The sequence below is a fragment of the Scophthalmus maximus genome, chromosome 11, assembly GCF_022379125.1.
Source record: "Scophthalmus maximus strain ysfricsl-2021 chromosome 11, ASM2237912v1, whole genome shotgun sequence".
Classification (NCBI taxonomy): Eukaryota; Metazoa; Chordata; class Actinopteri; order Pleuronectiformes; family Scophthalmidae; genus Scophthalmus; species Scophthalmus maximus.
In genome coordinates, this window is record NC_061525.1 from 4,964,630 (window position 1) to 4,982,832 (window position 18,203).

Consider the following 18,203-nt stretch of genomic DNA (forward strand, 5'->3'; position numbering starts at 1 on the left):
GTCATGGGCACTGCGATAGGCGGAGACGGCCGTCAGTCAACTCGGGGACATGAACTCTCGCCAATAGGATAGCGGGGTGGCAAACTGCGGCTTTGACGCAGTATTACATGAAAGTATGCAACGATGAAAAGACGGCGTTGTTTATTCTGATGATTAACTTGAGGCGTAGGAAGTAAGATCAAAGTAGAAGCATCGATTCCTTTCATTATTGATCCTTTAGTTTAGTGGCTATGTTAACAATTTATATTTGTAATGAAATCCTGCAGTTCACCCAATTAAGGAGAACATCAGGCGAACACCAAGTATTTTTTCATGTTGCACAAAACTTAAGTGAAAAAAGAAAGTAAATACGAATGTTGAAGAGGTTTATTCAAAAATAAAAACTGCCACTGTCTTGCTGTCGAAGCCAGAAACAGAACCAAACAGTTAAAGCAGCCCTTACAAGAAATCAAACTTCAGCACTGTATTTATTTTAAAATCAAAAATCACAGGAACACCTCAGGAATCAACACATGGGGGGAGGGGGAGACCCACAGTCAAGCTGATTGGGTTTGTAAAAAGGGCAGTGCAGAACAGACACAATAAACGGTAGGAATGTGACAGGCATGCAGGCCAGTGTCTTTGTCTATGCCAATATGACAAGAAATGATAAACAGTATTTGAACTCAAAAATCATACTGGGCAGGATACAAAACCAATTTTGTCTTTGCCGATTCTCAACGAGGGAAAAAAATATCTTGAGGTTCACAAATTCAAGCATAGGAAATAAAAGCAGTTATTCGATACAATGTCCTCTCACCTTCAAGAACTGGACAATCTTCAACTGCAGTTTACTGTGTTAACTGCCTGAACTACTGATAAAAGTCAACTGCAACATACAGTATTGCTTTAACATAGTTTCAGCTTCTTACACTTTGCTTAATAGCTGAGAAGAAAGATGACTTATGGCAGCGACAGAGCATTTAAAACCGATTTGTCTGCCGGACTGACTAAGCTTTGTGAGGCCATACACAGGCCGCAGCGCTGAGGAGAAAAATTAACTTCAACGACAAGAGGCTGGGCAGACAGTACAAAAAAAAACCAAGCTGCTGTAGGGCTGTAAAAGCAGACATGGTGCAGGGCTTGAGGGTCTGTCAAGTAGAGAAAGAGTGTGTGTGTGTGTGTGTGTGTGTGTGTGTGTGTGTGTGTGTGTGAGTCTGTGTGTCTGTGTCTCTATGTGTGTGTCTAATAGTCTTCATCACTCAGTCATCTGCTGGTGTAGCGCTTCGGTTTGGACTTCCTGTACGGGAACGACTGAAACAGAAACAGGAAGGAGTTAGCTTGCCACATTGGAGGTTGGAAGGATGATCAGAAAAATAATTCCACACTACTTAACATATATTTTTATTTTTACAATGTACACCCTGTTGTATAATTCTGGATGGATGCTGATTATTTGGTAACTGAAAACTTTGACTTCTCAAACCGCAGTCCCAATCTGATTATTTGTGTCTGCCTTTGAGTGTAAAATTCACCCCACGCAATTAATTTTTGTCTTTCTGATAAAGTAACTGCAGGTTCAAAAGCTTAATACATAATTGAACCTCCTGGGGAAACAAACATATTTAAGAAAATGACAGCCTTGACAGTGACTCTTCACTTGCTATGAGAACAGATTGCTTACACAATTTCTTGTCTAAGTGGGGGTGTGTTTTTAACTACAAACAGAAATGGGACAGTAAAGACTGTTGGCGACTGTTCTGGATTAATTTTTGTTCTGAGTTTGAGAACTAGAATAGAGACTATAATTGAAAAACAGCTAAAAATGCTAATGCTATTGTGACATGTACAGCACAAGACGAAAAACATATCTGACAAGCCCCCTCATAGATATCAGCCCATTAAACGTCCTTCCACTCAGTCAGTCAGTCAGTCACTCACTCCCACATGCAGCCACACATTTGTACATTGTGCATGCTTGTGAAAAGATGCTATATACAAGTTTTTACTATTGCTTCGTGGTCAAAACTTGCATTAACAGCTGTGTATTTAACACTTTTCAGTTCAGCATTAAACTTCATTGCTCAACTTGCCAGGAGCTGTCCACATCAGTGGAAAGCAACACCAATGTTAACTCTTGTTTGGCTTCTATGTCTATCACGTTTTTTCTTCTGCTCTAGTTAGCATGGAAACCAGCAAGCCCCTGTCCATCCCGTCTGGTCTGCCCTCTTTCAAACGAGAGGATGATGAAGAAGCTGAAGAAGTTGCTTGTACTCTGACTTCTTGTCTTGTAAAGGCAATAACCACATGAAGCGCAAACGCTGAGGCTCTTGGCAAGCAACCATTATCATCAGCATCCGCCAGGAAACCCTGCTGAGCGGCAAATAAAAGGCGATAGAAATAGAAGCTTTTTAAGTTAACATCGGTGTTGCTCTACATGGCTGGATACAGCACTTGGTGAGTTAAGGAAGGCATTTTAAACAATTTCTTCTTGTTAACAGCTGTTAATGCGAACGTCTGCTACGCAGCGATTGCAAAAACGTACATATTGCAAATATAGGCCCAACTTTAGCTCTATTATAACCAGTTTTCCCAGATAACATGAGGTTTCTTTCATCATCAACATGAGCTTGTCAGGGGGTTTTGATTTTGGTTACCTTTGGAGACAGTGGTAGAAACAACAAGTACAGAGAAGCGTAGGATGAAAGGACTGAAGGACGGATGACTACAACTTGTAGAGACACTGCGCTGGGAGGCTCTTGAAGACTGATCTCTCGTCAGCTCTCTCTCACTCACTTTCAGAAGCTAAGACAGAGGCCGAAGAACTCTGGTAGGTAGGGGTCTGGTAGGTAGGTATTGGGTTAAAAAAGGTAGTTGTCGAACTCTGATCTGTGTGGGTCAGCCCTCTTGTAGATCTGAAGGCTGGCTCTAGTAGAACAACTGTAAGCGTGCGCGGGCTGATCTCGTCTGAGCGTGTGCGTCGGTTGAACAGACGGTCACCCATTCACTGTGACCGGGGAGGGTTCGGTCAGTAGGTCGACCTCTTTCTCGCTGTCTAACACCAGATGCAGGCGAAGGCTGATCTCAGGTCAGCGCTTAGTCACCCTCCCGCAGGACGTACACACCGCCAGCTGGCAGACCCTGGGCCTGGGATCAGCTGCGGTGACAGTGCAGTGCTCAGCTCCCACCACACGCTTTAAAGAAAATATGAAAAATAAACAAAACTGTGCTGCAAAGATGCTTACCGTAAGTCACACCAACGGTTTTTGCTTTGTCTGATCTCAGCTAAATATTATTCTGGATAGTTCTCATGATCTAGCCAAATCAGGATATGGAATTGAAATTTAAGAAAAAAAAGAACATTTATAATACTCACTGGTTATAGCTGCTATGAGTCTGAACAGTTTACAGGCTGGACGGACACCGTCTCTCATGTGCTCTTTTCATGCTCAAGCGGCAAAGATTAAGAGCCACATTTAAGTTTAACAGTGCTAAAAGTGCAGAGTCCTCGAGCATTGGCAAAGAGCACAAGAGAGAGGTCTAATCTTTCATCTACTTTACTTCCCTACATTAATCATGAGGGCTCAGGTCCCTGTCCTCTAACTTTCCCAACTCCACTACTGGCCAACAGCAGCGGCAGAAGACGTGGCAGAAGATGCAGGTCCTCTGTGCCGAGGAGGTAGAGGTCTCGACGGTTGTCCTTCTCATCGTCATGTGGCGGTCGTTAGGTGGCAGTCATCCCCTGTCCACGATGGAGCACCTAACTCTGTCTAGTGTGAAGAACATAACTGACCCTAACCTGGAATCTCCCTCATAGTTGTGGTCTGAACTGAGATAGCTAACACCTGTAATGGATCATCTTGACCTTACTCGAGCTTCTTCCTACTGATGTATTACACACTTCAATGTCTGAGTAAAACCAAGCATGAGAAATCTATTAAGACAGCCTAACACTCTGTTTCAGTGAATGAGAGACATCTAGATGGAGGGTTTACCTGTTCCTCTTGTGGTTGGCGGGCGGGGTTCGTGAGCGGGATCGGGAGACAGAGCGTCGCCTTGGCGCAGAACCGGACCGAGACCTGGAGCGACTGGAAGTGGAAGAAAATACAAGTTATATATGCAACACGTTTTTTTTAGGGACTGGGATGGGAGATGTTGCAATAGCTCAGAGAAGCAGATGCACACAAACCTCAATCTCGTTGTTCAGCGTTCACCGGCCCTTCAAAGTGAGCTGACAGGAAGATCTCTAGATCTTTTTTGTTTTAGAGTCTGGCAACATCATCTTCCCACCCCAAGTGTGCTTGAAACTAAATTCATTTTCACAACACTTAATATTGTTGACCATCATTTGACTTGATGATGGTCTAGTAGACCATCAAGTAAAATTTTGTTCAATTCCAACCGGTCGCAGCAGATGGCAGCACACGAATGAGACGGGTTCTGCTACAAATTTCTTCCAATTAAAAAGGAGTTTGTTTTTTTTAAATCGCTAACTGCTGCTCATTGTGGGAACTGTTGCGTTTTCTATGTAATATTGCGAAGTCTTGACCCCACTATGTAAAGTGCCTCGAGATAATGTCTGTTGTGATTTGGCACTAAACAAATAAAATGGAATTGGATTAATTTCTTATTTCACATTGCAATATATCTTTTTAAACGCGACTGCTTCCTGTACACTATATGTCCAATCAGTACAAGTATCTCAGAAAATAAGAACGCACAAGAATGGCACAAATCCCCACTGAAAGTTGTGAGTTACAGAGCTATAACAGGTATGTGATACAGAGGTAAAGTGTTGCTTTTGATACACTCATTAAAAAGACACTAACACAACTGAAGCGACAATTTGACGATGATGCAAAATCATCATAGAGCTGTCTCGGTCTCACTGTAAAACTATGTCCCAAGGACAGATGGGACAACAACGGGGTGTTTCAGAGGAAAGGTCTGTAATTATGTTTTCACAACATTCTATTTACACGACTTACCTCCTCGCCGGAGTCCTGGACTTGGACTTGGACTTGGAACGGGCTGGAGAGCCAGACCTGGTGTGACAGGAAACAAAGAGGGTTTAATTACAGCTGTGGTGGGAACTAAGGCAACACCAGAAGTGTCAGCGACCATTGTGAGGCTGAACAAATTACACGTTCTGCACATGTACTTAATTGAACCCTCAGGGAGGTAATAAGAATCCGTCCAACCCTCCTCTAAGAAGGAAAAAAACCTTGATTTACACAACGCAAACCTCACCAACAACACAAACAGCACTCAGACGAATGGACAAAATGACTACAGATCAACAAGCTGTGGTCTCACCTGCTCCTGCGTCTGGAATAGGATGGAGACCTGCGGCGGCTCCTGAGAAAGCGAGGGAAAACAAGTCACAAAAAGGATCAACACTGGCCCATCTGTTAACCTTGGCTGGCCACAATAAATATGACAAAACTCCACTGTTTTTATGCTGGCTTACCGGCTGTGGCTCCGGCTGCGAGTACGAGAGTGATAACGGCGTCCACGGGACCTGGACCGGGACCTGGAGCGAGACCTTGAGTGAGAGCGAGACCTGGAAAGGAAAGACAAAGTCCATTCACATCTATCCTCTGCTCCTTTTATGCTTCAAGATGATAAACACTGTTCGCATCAGAGCAACAAATGCTGAGCGGATTGAAAGCCCAGTAACGCGCACTGAATAACTAATCAGAAACAACCGTGTGCAAAACTAGGCTGCATTTCTTCACCTGCTGCGACGGCCGCCTCTCTTGCTGAAACGATAGCAGTCGTAAGCATAATGGCCTCGGTCTCCACACTGGTAACACCGATCATTGGGGTCAAACTGCCGTCGGCTTGGGCGCCCACGGCTCTTCCTGGAGAGGCCCGTTGACAACTCCACACGAACACGGGATCCACAAAGGAGCCTAAGTCAAAAATATATATATTAGTAAGAGGCCAACAACTGGAAGAGTATTCACGCCGACTACAAGGACTAACAAACCTAGATTAGGTCAAACCGCTGATTGACTAAGTTTGGGCTGATATCGTTTTGCGTGGGATCAGTAGGAGCAGTACGCACAAGCCACCACATCTACTGCTCTTCCTCTATTTTTAATGGGAAAAATTCTAATACAAAAAACCTAATACAGGAAAAATGTGGCTACTCACTTTCCATCCATGCCTTTCACAGCATCTTCTGCATCTCTGGGATCCTCAAACTCAACAAAGGCAAACCCAGGTGGGTTCCTGGCCACCCAGACGGTTCTCAGTGGGCCGTAATAACTGAATGCTCGCTCCAGCTCCCCCTTGGCAGCTCCATTGCCCAGGTCACCCACGTACACTTTACAGTCAGTGGCCCGAGACGAACTACGGGAGGAGGACGAGTAGTCTCTACTAGACATCTCTACTAACCTAACCTGTTGGGAGAAGGGGAGGATTAGTCCGTTACTCAACAAGTTAATCAACTAAAACAGAAAAGCACTCAGACAAATACTTTTCTAAACTTAAAGTCAGCCTAAAAATATAATGTAAATAAGCGCAGGAATTTATCAAGTTTACTATTGAGTGATTTTTTTGCCTTTTTGTCTGACGAAGATCAAACTATGATGAACAAAAGCTGCTGCCGAAGCAGAGGAGAGAAGTTGAAGAGAAAATCCCGTTCATAGTGTGAATCAATATTTTGATTATTAGCCACGATGACGTAACGATCCGAGGTAGAAGCAGCACGAGCTATGAGGTTATGAAGCCACAAGTCCGTATGATATCAACTATGTTTTAAAAAACCCAATATTTTTTGTTTGCAATATCATTGAGAAGTACTATACTACCAACAATCCTACAGTGTAACATTGACTCCTCCGATTGGTTGGAAGTCGTTGGAAAGCCCTTCGCAATGGTTTGTGGAATGAGTAGTTCCTTCACTCTTAAAACAATACATGTACAAAGTCATATTTTTTTTGCTGCAAATAAAATGTTTTATTGTAAATATTCATCTTGTAGTTCAGCTTGGTTTGTGGCTTAAAACTCTTTTTGTTAGGATTTTATGACTGAGTGAATCTGAAATTCATCTCCGGAACCACAGCTGTTCTAAAAGTGGAAGGTCACTGTTGAGCTCAATATCTGTTGCTCTTTATTATTTGTCACGTTATGCTGAATCCGTTAGTTCCAGTCAGAATCCTGTAGAATGACATGTCTTATTTTCCAGTGATCTGATTGGTCAGTAGCTGGACTGGCTTTGATCTTTCATCTCGACCTTAAAGGAGAGATATCCTTTTCCTGTAGTGGGTTATAGTTTTTTAAGTGCATATGGCATGTGTATCGGCTAGTCTGGCACGCCCCCCAAACAATGCCGGTACAGTGACATCAAGAGAAACTTCTACACACGCTGGAAGAAGTTCACCAATCACAGCAGTGTTGGCCAGCCAGCCAATTAGAGCAGACTGGGCTTTATCGAGAAGGGGCCTTAAAGAGACAGGAGCTCAAACCAAGTGTGTCTCCTTCAACCAGCAGGTTTGCCGTTCAGCATGAGTTACCACTGTGATTTACCCATGTAAGAATAGAACCAGCTTCGTAGGACGGAAACCCCAGGGTTAAACCTGAAGTTACCTCAAAAACCGCAAATCAATCGGGTCATTGATTAATTATAGTGCTGAAAATTTATGTTAGTCAATCGGTCAGTTGCAGCCCTGAATTATGGACCTTACTGGATGAGGATAAAGATTATTGAATGTGGATAATTGGTTTCATTGTAATCTACTCTGTGATTCAAACTAAATAAATGATAAAATCTTGAGGTTACTTTGGTGAACAGGGCAGAAACTCTGATTTGTTAGGGATTTTCTCACCCATCTATTCTCCTACACACACACACACGGATGCTGATAAGGGACTTCGTTGGTGCCTCTGAAGGGAGAATCCCCTCTCCGTGCCCCTGGTTAAAGCTCACAGTGCCCGACACGACGTGGTCTACGGAGGTGGTAGAGATCTCGGCGGGAGAGAAAGGTCTGAGCAGGGCTCTTCCTGTGGCTCTGCAGGTGCAGCGGCTCCACATGGCCCCTACTGTTTCTGAGCGACCGCAACGGGCTGTTTCGCAGCATCATCATCATCATCATCATCATAACGTTGGCCTCTCTCACGGCACCAAATCAACCGCGTCTTCGTGTTCGGTTAAGACGCGCAGCTGTTTGGTCATGCGTCTCTTGAACTAGGCTTTTCTGGTTGTTGATCGAATCAAACGAGGACCCGAACGCGCACAGTTCCACTTCAGTCACCGACACCGGATCATGGCGGAGTCCTTTTGTAGCCCACCATCGCTTCAATATACAATTTCACGCGGGGAGATATTTGAATGCTTAACAGTCAAAATGAAATACACAGTGCACGTTTAGCTGTGCGAGTAAACACGCGGTTGAATCCGTGGATAAGTCAGAGGCCTCGCTCTCGGCCCGCTCATAAACAATGGCGGCTGCACGCGCTAGCTAACGTTACCTTTCTTCCGCCGTTCCGTTGGTTTCCGACTCCGCTCCCGGCACCGATAGACCTCGCGACGTCTCGAACAGAAGACAGGGGTTTTATTGTCACCCGTACGAGACCACTACTTTCAGAAAGAACTCGTTACGCCGCCACCGTGACGAACGGTTCCGCGCCTGTCCCGCTGGTGACCCGTTGGTTAGGCACCAGCAACGAAAATCGACTCCGCGACTTGACCCCGTCACTTCCGCACCTGCGCACAAAGACGCTTCCGGTGAGTCCTTTCGGAATGGGCAGCGTGACCATAGTGACCGAGTGACAACTTAACCCCGAATTATTCAGTATTTTCATTCATTTATATTTTATGGGGAAACAAAAGTAACGTCTTAATTCTAGTCGTGGCTGTATGTTGTTAAATGTCACGGCAGTTTGTGTTTTTTTGCGTTATAATTCCTGTTTTCTATAATTGCTTTTTTACTTAAATTGGACGAATAAACAACAAAAACATTAAACATACGATCTGGTTGAATTGTTTTCATTTTTATCAAAAGAACACCAAAGTTGGCAAAACTCCAATTTACCTTTGTAGACCTTTTCCAGTTTTTTGTATGCAACACAAATAAATACGTATTTTAAAAAAACAAGTACAAATCTCACATTCAAAAAATGTGTATAAGATAAAGTGCAATTGTATTGGAATAAAAAAAATACTTGTACCAAAATGTAATTTTTCATTCAGTAATGTTCTCATCATTTGGCTGGTGAAGGTTTCTAAACTGCGTGGAAGCTTGTGAATTTCCCAGCTTGGGATGATTAAAGTATCTATCAATCTATCTATATCTAATCTTAATTTATAACAGCAAATCATTTATTTGTTTAATTTCGGATTATTCTCATTCATCACAGGAGTAGTAGTGGTAGCAGGATTGTTGTGACGGTAGCAAAAAATAACTGTAAACTATTCCTAATACTGTTAGTGCTGCAACTAAAGCACATTTTCATTAGTGATTAATTATTTTTTATTTAATTGTCTCGTTAATAAAATGTAAAAATGTCAGAGTCCAGTGTTTTGTCTGACCAACAGCCCAAACATAATAACCCAAATATATTAAGTGACATATCAAACATAGAAGAAACTTTAAATCCTCACATTTGAGAGGCTGAAACTACAATGTTTTGTATCTATGCTTGCTGAATTACAAATCATACATTATAGAAAATGTTGCCAGTTCATTTTCTGTCAATCGACTGATTTGGTGTCGGAGAATAATGATGGATATTTACTCATATATTCAAATGAAGTAAAAATAAGCTGGCGAGTTTGCATCTCCCTGTCACCTGGACACACGCCGAGACATTTAAAGTGCTTTTGTGAGTTCGGTACAGTAGGTCCCTGTGGGTTATGATTATAAAGTGTGCGAGGGATGTATTACTGATGAGTCCAACTCACCAAGTCCAAATCTAATGCTATTTATTTTTATTTGATATTTTTATTTGTTGTTTTTCCCCAACAGTGCATACTTAGACTGCAGTCACTCCTTGAGTTATGGTCAACAAAAGCCCTGTGTGGTGCTGATCCCTACATACGAGGAGACGCTGTTGTCCCATAGTTGGACCTTGTCGACTTTGCCTGCTGCGTGCTCGTTCAGTGCAAAAATAACGACTCAGACACATCACGCCTTGAAAATAAATAAACTATATTCAATACGGTCAACTTCACTTGATTAAAGACCTTCATTTTCTTTCAGTAACACATTACAACTCATGCCATGTTCTCGAAAAACAAGGTGTCACTTATGTAAGAATTTTTCTTTTCTGCATTTCATAAAAAAAAACCCTTTTATATCATCTTCAGTTAATAATTTATTACAGCATCGAATAAATGTATATGTCTATCACATGATATTGTAGTAACTCAGTCATTATTTCCTATACAAAGGTTCAGGCAGAGAGAAATTTTCATCATCACAGGAAAAGACCTCACAGAGACACATTGAAGAGCAAGACCTGGGGGAGAGGGAAGGAGGGGGACACTAACACGGACACAGAAACATTGTAACACCAACAAACGAAAAAGATGACCCGGGATGTTGCTCGTTGCAGACGCAGCCTGGGCACAACAGAGCGGACTCTCTTTTCACAGCCTCGAAAGGGAACGAAACAAATTCGCAGTAGACACAGAATCCATAAATGCTAACTCTGTGTGTGTTTCCATTCAGTGTATCTGTACTGTTGTGGTTGTGTCTGCGTGTGCCACTTGATCATTCTATTTCACAAAGCGCCTCCGGTGTTTGGGATTGTGGGGAATCGACCTGATAGATTATGCCTATAGGTGTCCATCACAGTAGACCATGCTGCTAACACACATACATCATGCAATCTGCAGGGGAACACGGAGGGGAAGAAAACACAGACGCACACTGGGCAGGGAGGGGCGAGGGGGAGAGTCTGGATCGGAGGGGGTGGGAGGCATCACATCTAGCTACAGGACAGCAAAGGCCGAAGCCGGACAGGTTAGTACAGAAGTTCATGGAAACAAGGAACATTGTCTGGACGTTGTAGTTCAGTTCTGTGTTTGGGTGCTGAGCCACATCTGGGTCACATCTGCTGAGATGAAGCTGGGCGCAGGATCAGAGCTGGACTGGTCTGTTCCATCTGGTGCTGATCACAGAAGAGTTCGGCAGACCTGTGTATGTGTGTGTGTGTGTGTGTGTGTGTGTGTGTGTGTGTGTGTGTGTGTTTGCGTGTGTTGTGTTATCTTGGTTCCACCTGGTGGTTCAGTGAGTCGACTTCACTTACAGCTCCTGTTACCACCTCACACACCACTGACCTGCCTCACAGCCACTGTTAGTATCGACCAAATGTCCCCATTTAGCTCATGTCAACCCGAGACTTACAATCATACTGGCAATGTTCTGCACTGTTTCTTCATGTAAACATGCTACTTACAATAAGACCTCCTCCTTCAGGAGACCTGGATGAAGAAATGTACGTCGACGGAGGGAAACAACAAACACTGCAGCAGAAAAAAAACAAAAAACGTGTGAACTGACTTCTCGTCAAAGTCAATAACGAAATAAGATGTACTTAAACTTTTTTTTTTTTTTGTTGCCTGTATTGCACGTTAAACCACAGTCCTTGAACTAAACCCCTAAAAACTGTTTCACCTCAAGGACCTGCGGCACAGCTTATCAATAGATAAATATTCTTCTTGTAAATAAATAAATAAATAAATATCTAAATTGTCTCATGAGAAGAAATATACATTAGTGACAGAGACACAAACAAGTCCGCAGACAAAGTAGTTGACTATAGGAGATGAGATTATGCTTGGTTATGATACACTACATTGTTTGAGCAGTTCAAAGGGGAGTTTCCTCTGTGGAAAATATATCAAAATCGAATCCACTAAATTCCGTCACGATGTAAGTGTAACTACCAACTCGACATATTGATACTACTCTAAACATTGTTTAGAAGTACAAAAAAGTCTAACTCGGCTACATCTGTAAGGAAAAGATACAAAACTGGCTTTAGAAAGTCTACAAGGTAAGGTTAGTTGAAGCTAACTGAATCAAATCTTTCTGATATTATTATGTATAATAAAAGTTTCCACTTGTATAGCACTTATCATTTGCGGTGTGAAATGTTTGAAATGCACCTGCAGCGCAGAGGTAAAATGTTCCCACAGAACTATATTAATGTGGCTGATGTTAGGCAGTGAATATTACAGCAATTTTAATGTTGACGTGTCAACATGCTAAATCCTCCTCGTGTGCAAAAGGATCCCGGGGTCTCGTTGCTTCTCGTCAAAACCAATAGTTGTTTGATGTCACACATTGCAATGCTCACAATGGTTTTTGAGACATTTTTTCATGCACTGACCTTTCAGCGCTGACAGCAATAAAGCTGAAATGTCAGCGTGTAAATGTCACAGCGGATCAGACGATGTCTGCGTATGCCGTTCGGTGTTTTTCTCCGGTTTACTGTCTATTAAGCAGCCAGTAGTTCCAGTAGCCATGTAGATTTTACTGTTTGTTCCAACCGTGCCATGCAATACTGAGCAACACATACATTCCTCGAAGGGCTATGTTTCAACTACAGCTACTGTCTTTTGATTTAAACCTACACTGTTTCAGATTAGACGGTGTCAGACCTGTCAGCTGTTAACCTACAGGCTATAAACAAAGTAGAGGACATTAGATTATAGACTTCACTTAGTCCTTTCAAACAATGTGTAGACCTTGCAAGAGAATGGAACGTTTTTTTTAGGTTTTTTTTTTAGCATATCTGCTACTAACACACACAGTATATCGTGCTCTGAGCACGGCTGGATGGGCAGGGACACATTACAACAAAAACCCTTGCCGGGACGAGAGATGTCCAGTGTCGCGCTGATCAGCAGAACCAGTGGAAACTTCGGACAGTTCATAGTTTTCCTCCAGTCGTATATATTGCACACTGACAGTTTGTCAACTAAAGACCAAAGAGAAACACAACACAGTATGTCGTAGTAACGTCGAACAAAGTGCAGCCCGGACAGTTTGTACAGCTGAAAGCTTGAATACTAGATTTTTCACTTGAGGGTTTTCCTTAAGGCATTGTCTGGGTGCCATCTCGAAGCGACAGCGTGCTGTAAACTATTTTCCCGCATCCTAACTAATGTGTACACTAGGGCCCTGCGTCCTGATCAATGTGCTGCAGGGTGAATCTCCACGATTGGAATCCATTTTGTCAGTTCATGAAGGTACTTAATTGTGATCTACATGGTTTTAGAGGCTTCACTCTTTTAAGTAAACTAACACTGTTGAGTCTTGTTCGACCGTCCATGCATGTGTGTCTGAAATGCTGCTGAGACTGACGAGAGGATTAGTCTGTCACGATACATGCCACATCAATGGATTAGTCTCCAGCGCCGCGACACAGTGATGACTGACTGCTGCTCAGTGACCTCCGTTCATTCCTTTCAACATAGTAAAGTATATATATATATATATATATATATATATATATATGTGTGACTTATTATGTGAAGATGCTCCGTATCTGGCTACACATGCAAAATTATAATCGTTCAGTTTGATACACAAATCTCCATCAGCGACGGAACCATACGGCATAAGAGACGCATCCGACTGAAGTATTGCTCTTTAATAAAACGTCACCAGTTTATCATTCGTCGATCGACCGACGTCTCTGTTTTTCATCCTGTCCTGTTCACCTTTCTAAGGCTCGGGATCTGTAACGATTCAGTCTGTGCGTAAATTAAAAAAACAACAAACAACAAGATTGAAGCTTATCTGACAGAAGAAGAAGCAGGAACCTGTCATTTGACTCATTCTACAGAAAAGCAGCTTCTCATTCTCTGGGATATTTTTTTTCTCGACCCGCTCTTAACTTTTTCCGCGGTAGGCATGAATATCGGCCTAATGAAAAACACGATTCTCTATATGTACACTGGCTTTTACTATTTACAGCGCGTGTGGAGAACCGCCCTTCATCGATACTATGAGATGAGCATCATCACTGTATCAGATCTCCTTAAGTAAACAAACGTAATGTTATCGTTGCTGTAAACATTCCACTCCTGCTTTCACACAGTGCTCCACATCCTCGGTGAAGAAATGTGGAGCTGTACCTGTAAAGTTGGTGACATCGATGTCTTTTTTCTTCTGTCCTCTAAAACCTCTTTGTCTCTCCATCTTCTCTGCTAACTTTGCTGCATGTAGCTCCTCGTCTTCACCCTTCTCAGCCTCTCCACAAACACTTGCTCTCGCCCTTTATCATGACTGTAACTTACATGTGTACATATTAAGTGTGTGTGTGTGCGTACGTGTAGCTGAAGTATTATTAGTATTAGTATCCCTGCATCAAAGACCATGACACCTCCGGGCTGCAGTGAGCCCTATCAAACAAATGAATCTTACACTTGTTTCATGTTGAACCGTATGGATTGAGTGTTAACGTATGTGTATGTGTGTTGTTGTGCAATACTCTTCCAGAACTGTCACCAGCTCCTTTTTTAGAAGCTGCTGAAGTGGCAGTAGGCCTCCAGGCTGGAGAAAAGGATGTAGAGGAACCACAGGCCCAGGAACAGTAGGGAGGTCAGGATGCGGGGCACCCTTGGGCCGCCAAACTCCCCGCCGATGGAGGGCCGGCGTCTGAACATGAGCACGCCCACGGCGATGAAAGCGAAGATGGTGAAGAGTGTGACTGAGAAAGCCAGCGAGCCTGGATCCACCTTGAACTCCTTGCCCTGGATCTTCCAGTAGACGGCGGCCACCGACCAGGCCACGCCGATCCCCAAGAACACGTTGACAGCGTTGCTACCGGTGACGTTTCCTACGGACGCGTCGGCGTGCTGGTCCTGCATGGCGGCCACTTTGCTAGCAAACGTGTCTGGGTTTAGGACAAGATAAAAGATGGGAAGAGTAAATCATACACCTTCACACTTGCACACACAAACACAGGTGGCTGCATGCCAACACTCCATTTTTAAAATGAACGGGATAATGGCTCAAATTTTGAAGTGTACTCAAATATATGTTCCTCCAGAAACAGTTTCAGGTTATAAATTGAAGACAAATACTTTCTTATACTTTTACACTAACTGCTGATTTGAAAGGCAGATTTGTCTTCAAATGTGACTCCCAGCTTTAAAAATATTGGGATTTAGTAACAGTGTTGATACACGTTGCCAACGGATGCGTCAGCGTGCTGGTCCGGCATTTTGGCCACTTTTAAATTGCCTCGCCAATTTAACAGTTACATGGTGCCTTCCCTGTTGCTGCTCCAAAACTCTGGAACAAATTACCTCCCGACTTACGCTCTATCTCTGACAGGGCACTTTTTAAATCCCACCGTAAAACATTTTTATTTTATTTAATACTTAGCACTGTGACACTTTCCTTCTGCTTTTCATGTACCTTTGTCTGATTTTATTGTTTGTTTTATTCTCTCTAGTGTAAAGCACTTTGGATACCTGGTGGTTGCTGTAAAGTGCTATATAAATAAATGTTGATTGATTGATTGATTGATTGATTGATGGTCTGGGTTACATGATTTTAATTACGTGGTCTGGACAGCTATTAAAAATCACCCCTTATTACCGTCTCGACTTTCTTGATCTCTGGATGATCTCTCACCTGGAATAGAAGTTCCCAAAGCCACAAACACCACAGCGGTCACAGTGTCCCGCAGCCCCACGGTGCAGCCGAAGTGTGACGCCAAATCTCCAATAACGGCGGTGAGGAGGCCAATGGCACTGATGGAGACCAAGAAACAGGCCCAGCCGTTCCAGTACTCAGTGGGCGGGACGCAGGCGAACAGGACCTTCCAGAAGACCGTGAGGAAATGCATGACATAGTCGTAACAAGATGGAAGGCGACCTTCCTCGTCGTCATCACCGTCACCTGAGGGGGGGAGAAAAGGGAGGAACATCAGACAACATCGTGCAGTACGCTTTGGCTCCACGCTGAGACAGATGATGTTTCATTTTGATTATATCATGGCCACAGTGATATTGAAAAACAAACAGCATTGTGAGGTTACCGATTACTCAGATGACATATAGAGACTTTTAAATCTCCAGTTGACACCAGTGGAGCGATTACTGTCTGTAGTGAACTATGACTTCCACTAGATGGTGGCGTTGACTCACAAATCTCACTCCTAGTCAGCATTCGTGATTGAATCAGAACCCACATTTATCGTAGGTTCTCATCCATTATCTGTAACACTTATCTTTAGAGGGTCACGGAGGGGCTGGAGACAATCCCGGCTGGCACTGGTAGCCAGTGTATTGCAACAACCACACCATTCACTCTCCAAGAGTCTCCAATAAAACTAAGCTGCATGACTTCGGACTGTGGGAGGAAGCCAGAGAAAACCCAGGCAGACACAGGGCAGGCAGTCAGGTCCGAACCCAGACCTGTTAAACTGGGGAAGCACACTGCACCACTGTGCCGCCGTCCATTGTCCAATGACTGACCGATGACCCAAAGTTGTTTGTTTAAGCTCCAGTGGCAGAGTTGACACATGTACAGTAGCTACCCTTCATTGACTCAAAGCACAGCTACAGAGCAAGTTACGCCGAGATCAGGAGACTTGGTGTCACAGCTGGTGGCAGAGTCGATGCTGCCCAAATCAAGGCACTGAACTCCAAACTGCTGATCTGATGTCAGTCTCAAGCACGTCCTTTCCGGTGACGTCAGTCACTTTTGTAAAAGACAGCAAATGGCAATTGGACAGGGAGCTGTCATGTCACTCGTTCACGTCATAGCAGGATTTTATGAATCTAAAATCGCCTGATCTGACACAGTGACCATCTTAACAGATGAATATATATATATTGTATTCTTATCCCAGCATAAGATGTTTCATTAAGGACCGACGACTAAAGAATTCTCTAACAGCTGTCAACTTTAATCTGGGATAACCCAAAATCGCACAGCACTGAATGAAATGAAAACCCATTTTTTTCCTCATCAGTGAAGAAAACAAGAACAGGACCATTGATTATAAACAGTAATTATTAAAGATCTGGCTTTCACATTCGGATACTTTGGAAGAAAAAAGTTGGTACATGTGCTCTTTCAAAACAATTATACATTTACAATTAAATAACTATAATATATCAAAAAACATTATTTTTTAAAGTCATAATTGGGAACATTGGGCCCCTGGTTTACAGAACGCTGATATGAATATGAATAATAATATTGAGTTCATCGATCTTTACAAAACAGTGAACATTAACCACACATTTTGCCTACCGTTTGCTCACGCGCGCACAAGCACGCACATTCACACACACATTCTCACACACACACACACACACACACACACACACGCACACACACACACTGAGAGAGAGCTCACCTGCGCTGACAGTGACAGCCTCCACAAACTGCTCCCTCCAAGAGTGTGTGCCGATCACCAGCGCCAAGTTGGTCTTCTTAATGAGCTTGTCAACGGTGCTCTGCCAATCAGAAGCACAACACACTTCATTAGCAACCAGGTGACCAGAGTGATGGAGTCCTACTCTCTCTCTCTCCGCCTCTTTCTCAAACCGCCTCAACATCCAAGAGCCTCTCGACTTCACAGGTTAGGGTTTATTCAGCCTGAGCTCCTCACAATGCAAAGGAAGCAAAAAGCCTCATCCCGTTTCCTGAATCGGAAGTGAATGTTGGGGAAAACATCGGTCCTGACTGTTAGAATGTTTAGTCGCCCTTTGCCCTGGATTTGCTGAGACAGAGGAGATACTATGGAGCAATTCAGTTTGATGACAACGTGATTCCGAGAGTTAAATACATCACTCTGAGGGGGACAGGAAGGTTTTTGGGACGCCGTTGCACTGACCACTTTTTGATCTGTGTAATGAACCAGAAACCCCCCTAAATATTGAGCTCCTTTGATGAATACTTCTACTACATTTACCGTCGACGACTTCTGATTCAACTGCATCAATCTTTCCATTACAGTGAACATGGGTGTGACTGTACCAAAATGGCGTCAGGTGAGGCTGAGCTTGTTAGCTGTGCTGGGCGGGGCCACAGGGTGGGAAAGGTGGGCTGCGTCTGTCGTCTGATTTAATTTTTTATTTAAAGTTGCCCTATAATGACCCATTGTTCACATGAAGCTCAGTTTACTCGTCACGAGGAGTACGGAGATGTGGCTCTGGGCCAAGCTTTCTAAAGTCCATTGGTTCGGAGGAAACACACGGACAGAAAGTGTTTACCAGGTGGGAAGGGTCTTATGAAAGG

The 18,203-nt window shown here is 43.4% G+C and overlaps 2 protein-coding genes across 8 annotated transcripts in view; both read right to left on the minus strand.

Moving 5' to 3' along the window:
• Positions 1-351: 351 nt before the first annotated feature.
• Positions 352-8,698, minus strand: srsf7a (serine and arginine rich splicing factor 7a). 3 transcript variants are annotated; one of them, XM_035621770.2, is made up of 8 exons: positions 8,458-8,698; positions 6,139-6,386; positions 5,718-5,894; positions 5,450-5,542; positions 5,296-5,337; positions 4,968-5,024; positions 3,975-4,067; positions 352-1,293 (listed from the first exon to the last, which is right to left on the minus strand). In XM_035621770.2, the coding sequence occupies exons 2-8, from the start codon at positions 6,369-6,371 to the stop codon at positions 1,242-1,244; spliced, it is 747 nt and encodes a 248-aa protein (XP_035477663.1). In that variant the 5' UTR covers positions 6,372-6,386; positions 8,458-8,698; the 3' UTR covers positions 352-1,241. The 3 variants fall into 3 exon arrangements, with proteins under 3 accessions (XP_035477663.1, XP_035477662.1, XP_035477664.1); XM_035621769.2 differs by having other exon boundaries at positions 352-3,173; XM_035621771.2 differs by having other exon boundaries at positions 352-3,749.
• A 1,417-nt stretch (positions 8,699-10,115) lies between these two features.
• slc8a2b (solute carrier family 8 member 2b) overlaps positions 10,116-18,203 on the minus strand; it is a 132,078-nt gene continuing 123,990 nt past the window's right edge. For all 5 annotated transcript variants that reach the window (XM_047335707.1, XM_047335709.1, XM_047335706.1 and 2 more), the window contains 3 exons: positions 17,320-17,419; positions 15,585-15,851; positions 10,116-14,838 (listed from right to left, as the gene is read on the minus strand). In XM_047335707.1, the coding sequence (XP_047191663.1) occupies positions 14,462-14,838; positions 15,585-15,851; positions 17,320-17,419 (744 nt within the window). In that variant the 3' untranslated portion in view covers positions 10,116-14,461. The remainder of the gene's footprint in view (positions 14,839-15,584; positions 15,852-17,319; positions 17,420-18,203) is intronic.

Coding starts and splice junctions, on each gene's coding strand:
- srsf7a (XM_035621769.2), bottom strand. CDS start 6,371: ATGTCTAGTAGAGACTACTCGTCCTCCTCCCGTAGTTCGTCTCGGGCC. Junction 5,543..5,717: donor AGAGGCGGCCGTCGCAGCAG/GTGAAGAAATGC, acceptor TTTCCTTTCCAG/GTCTCGCTCTCACTCAAGGT. Junction 5,025..5,295: donor TATTCCAGACGCAGGAGCAG/GTGAGACCACAG, acceptor CTGTCACACCAG/GTCTGGCTCTCCAGCCCGTT.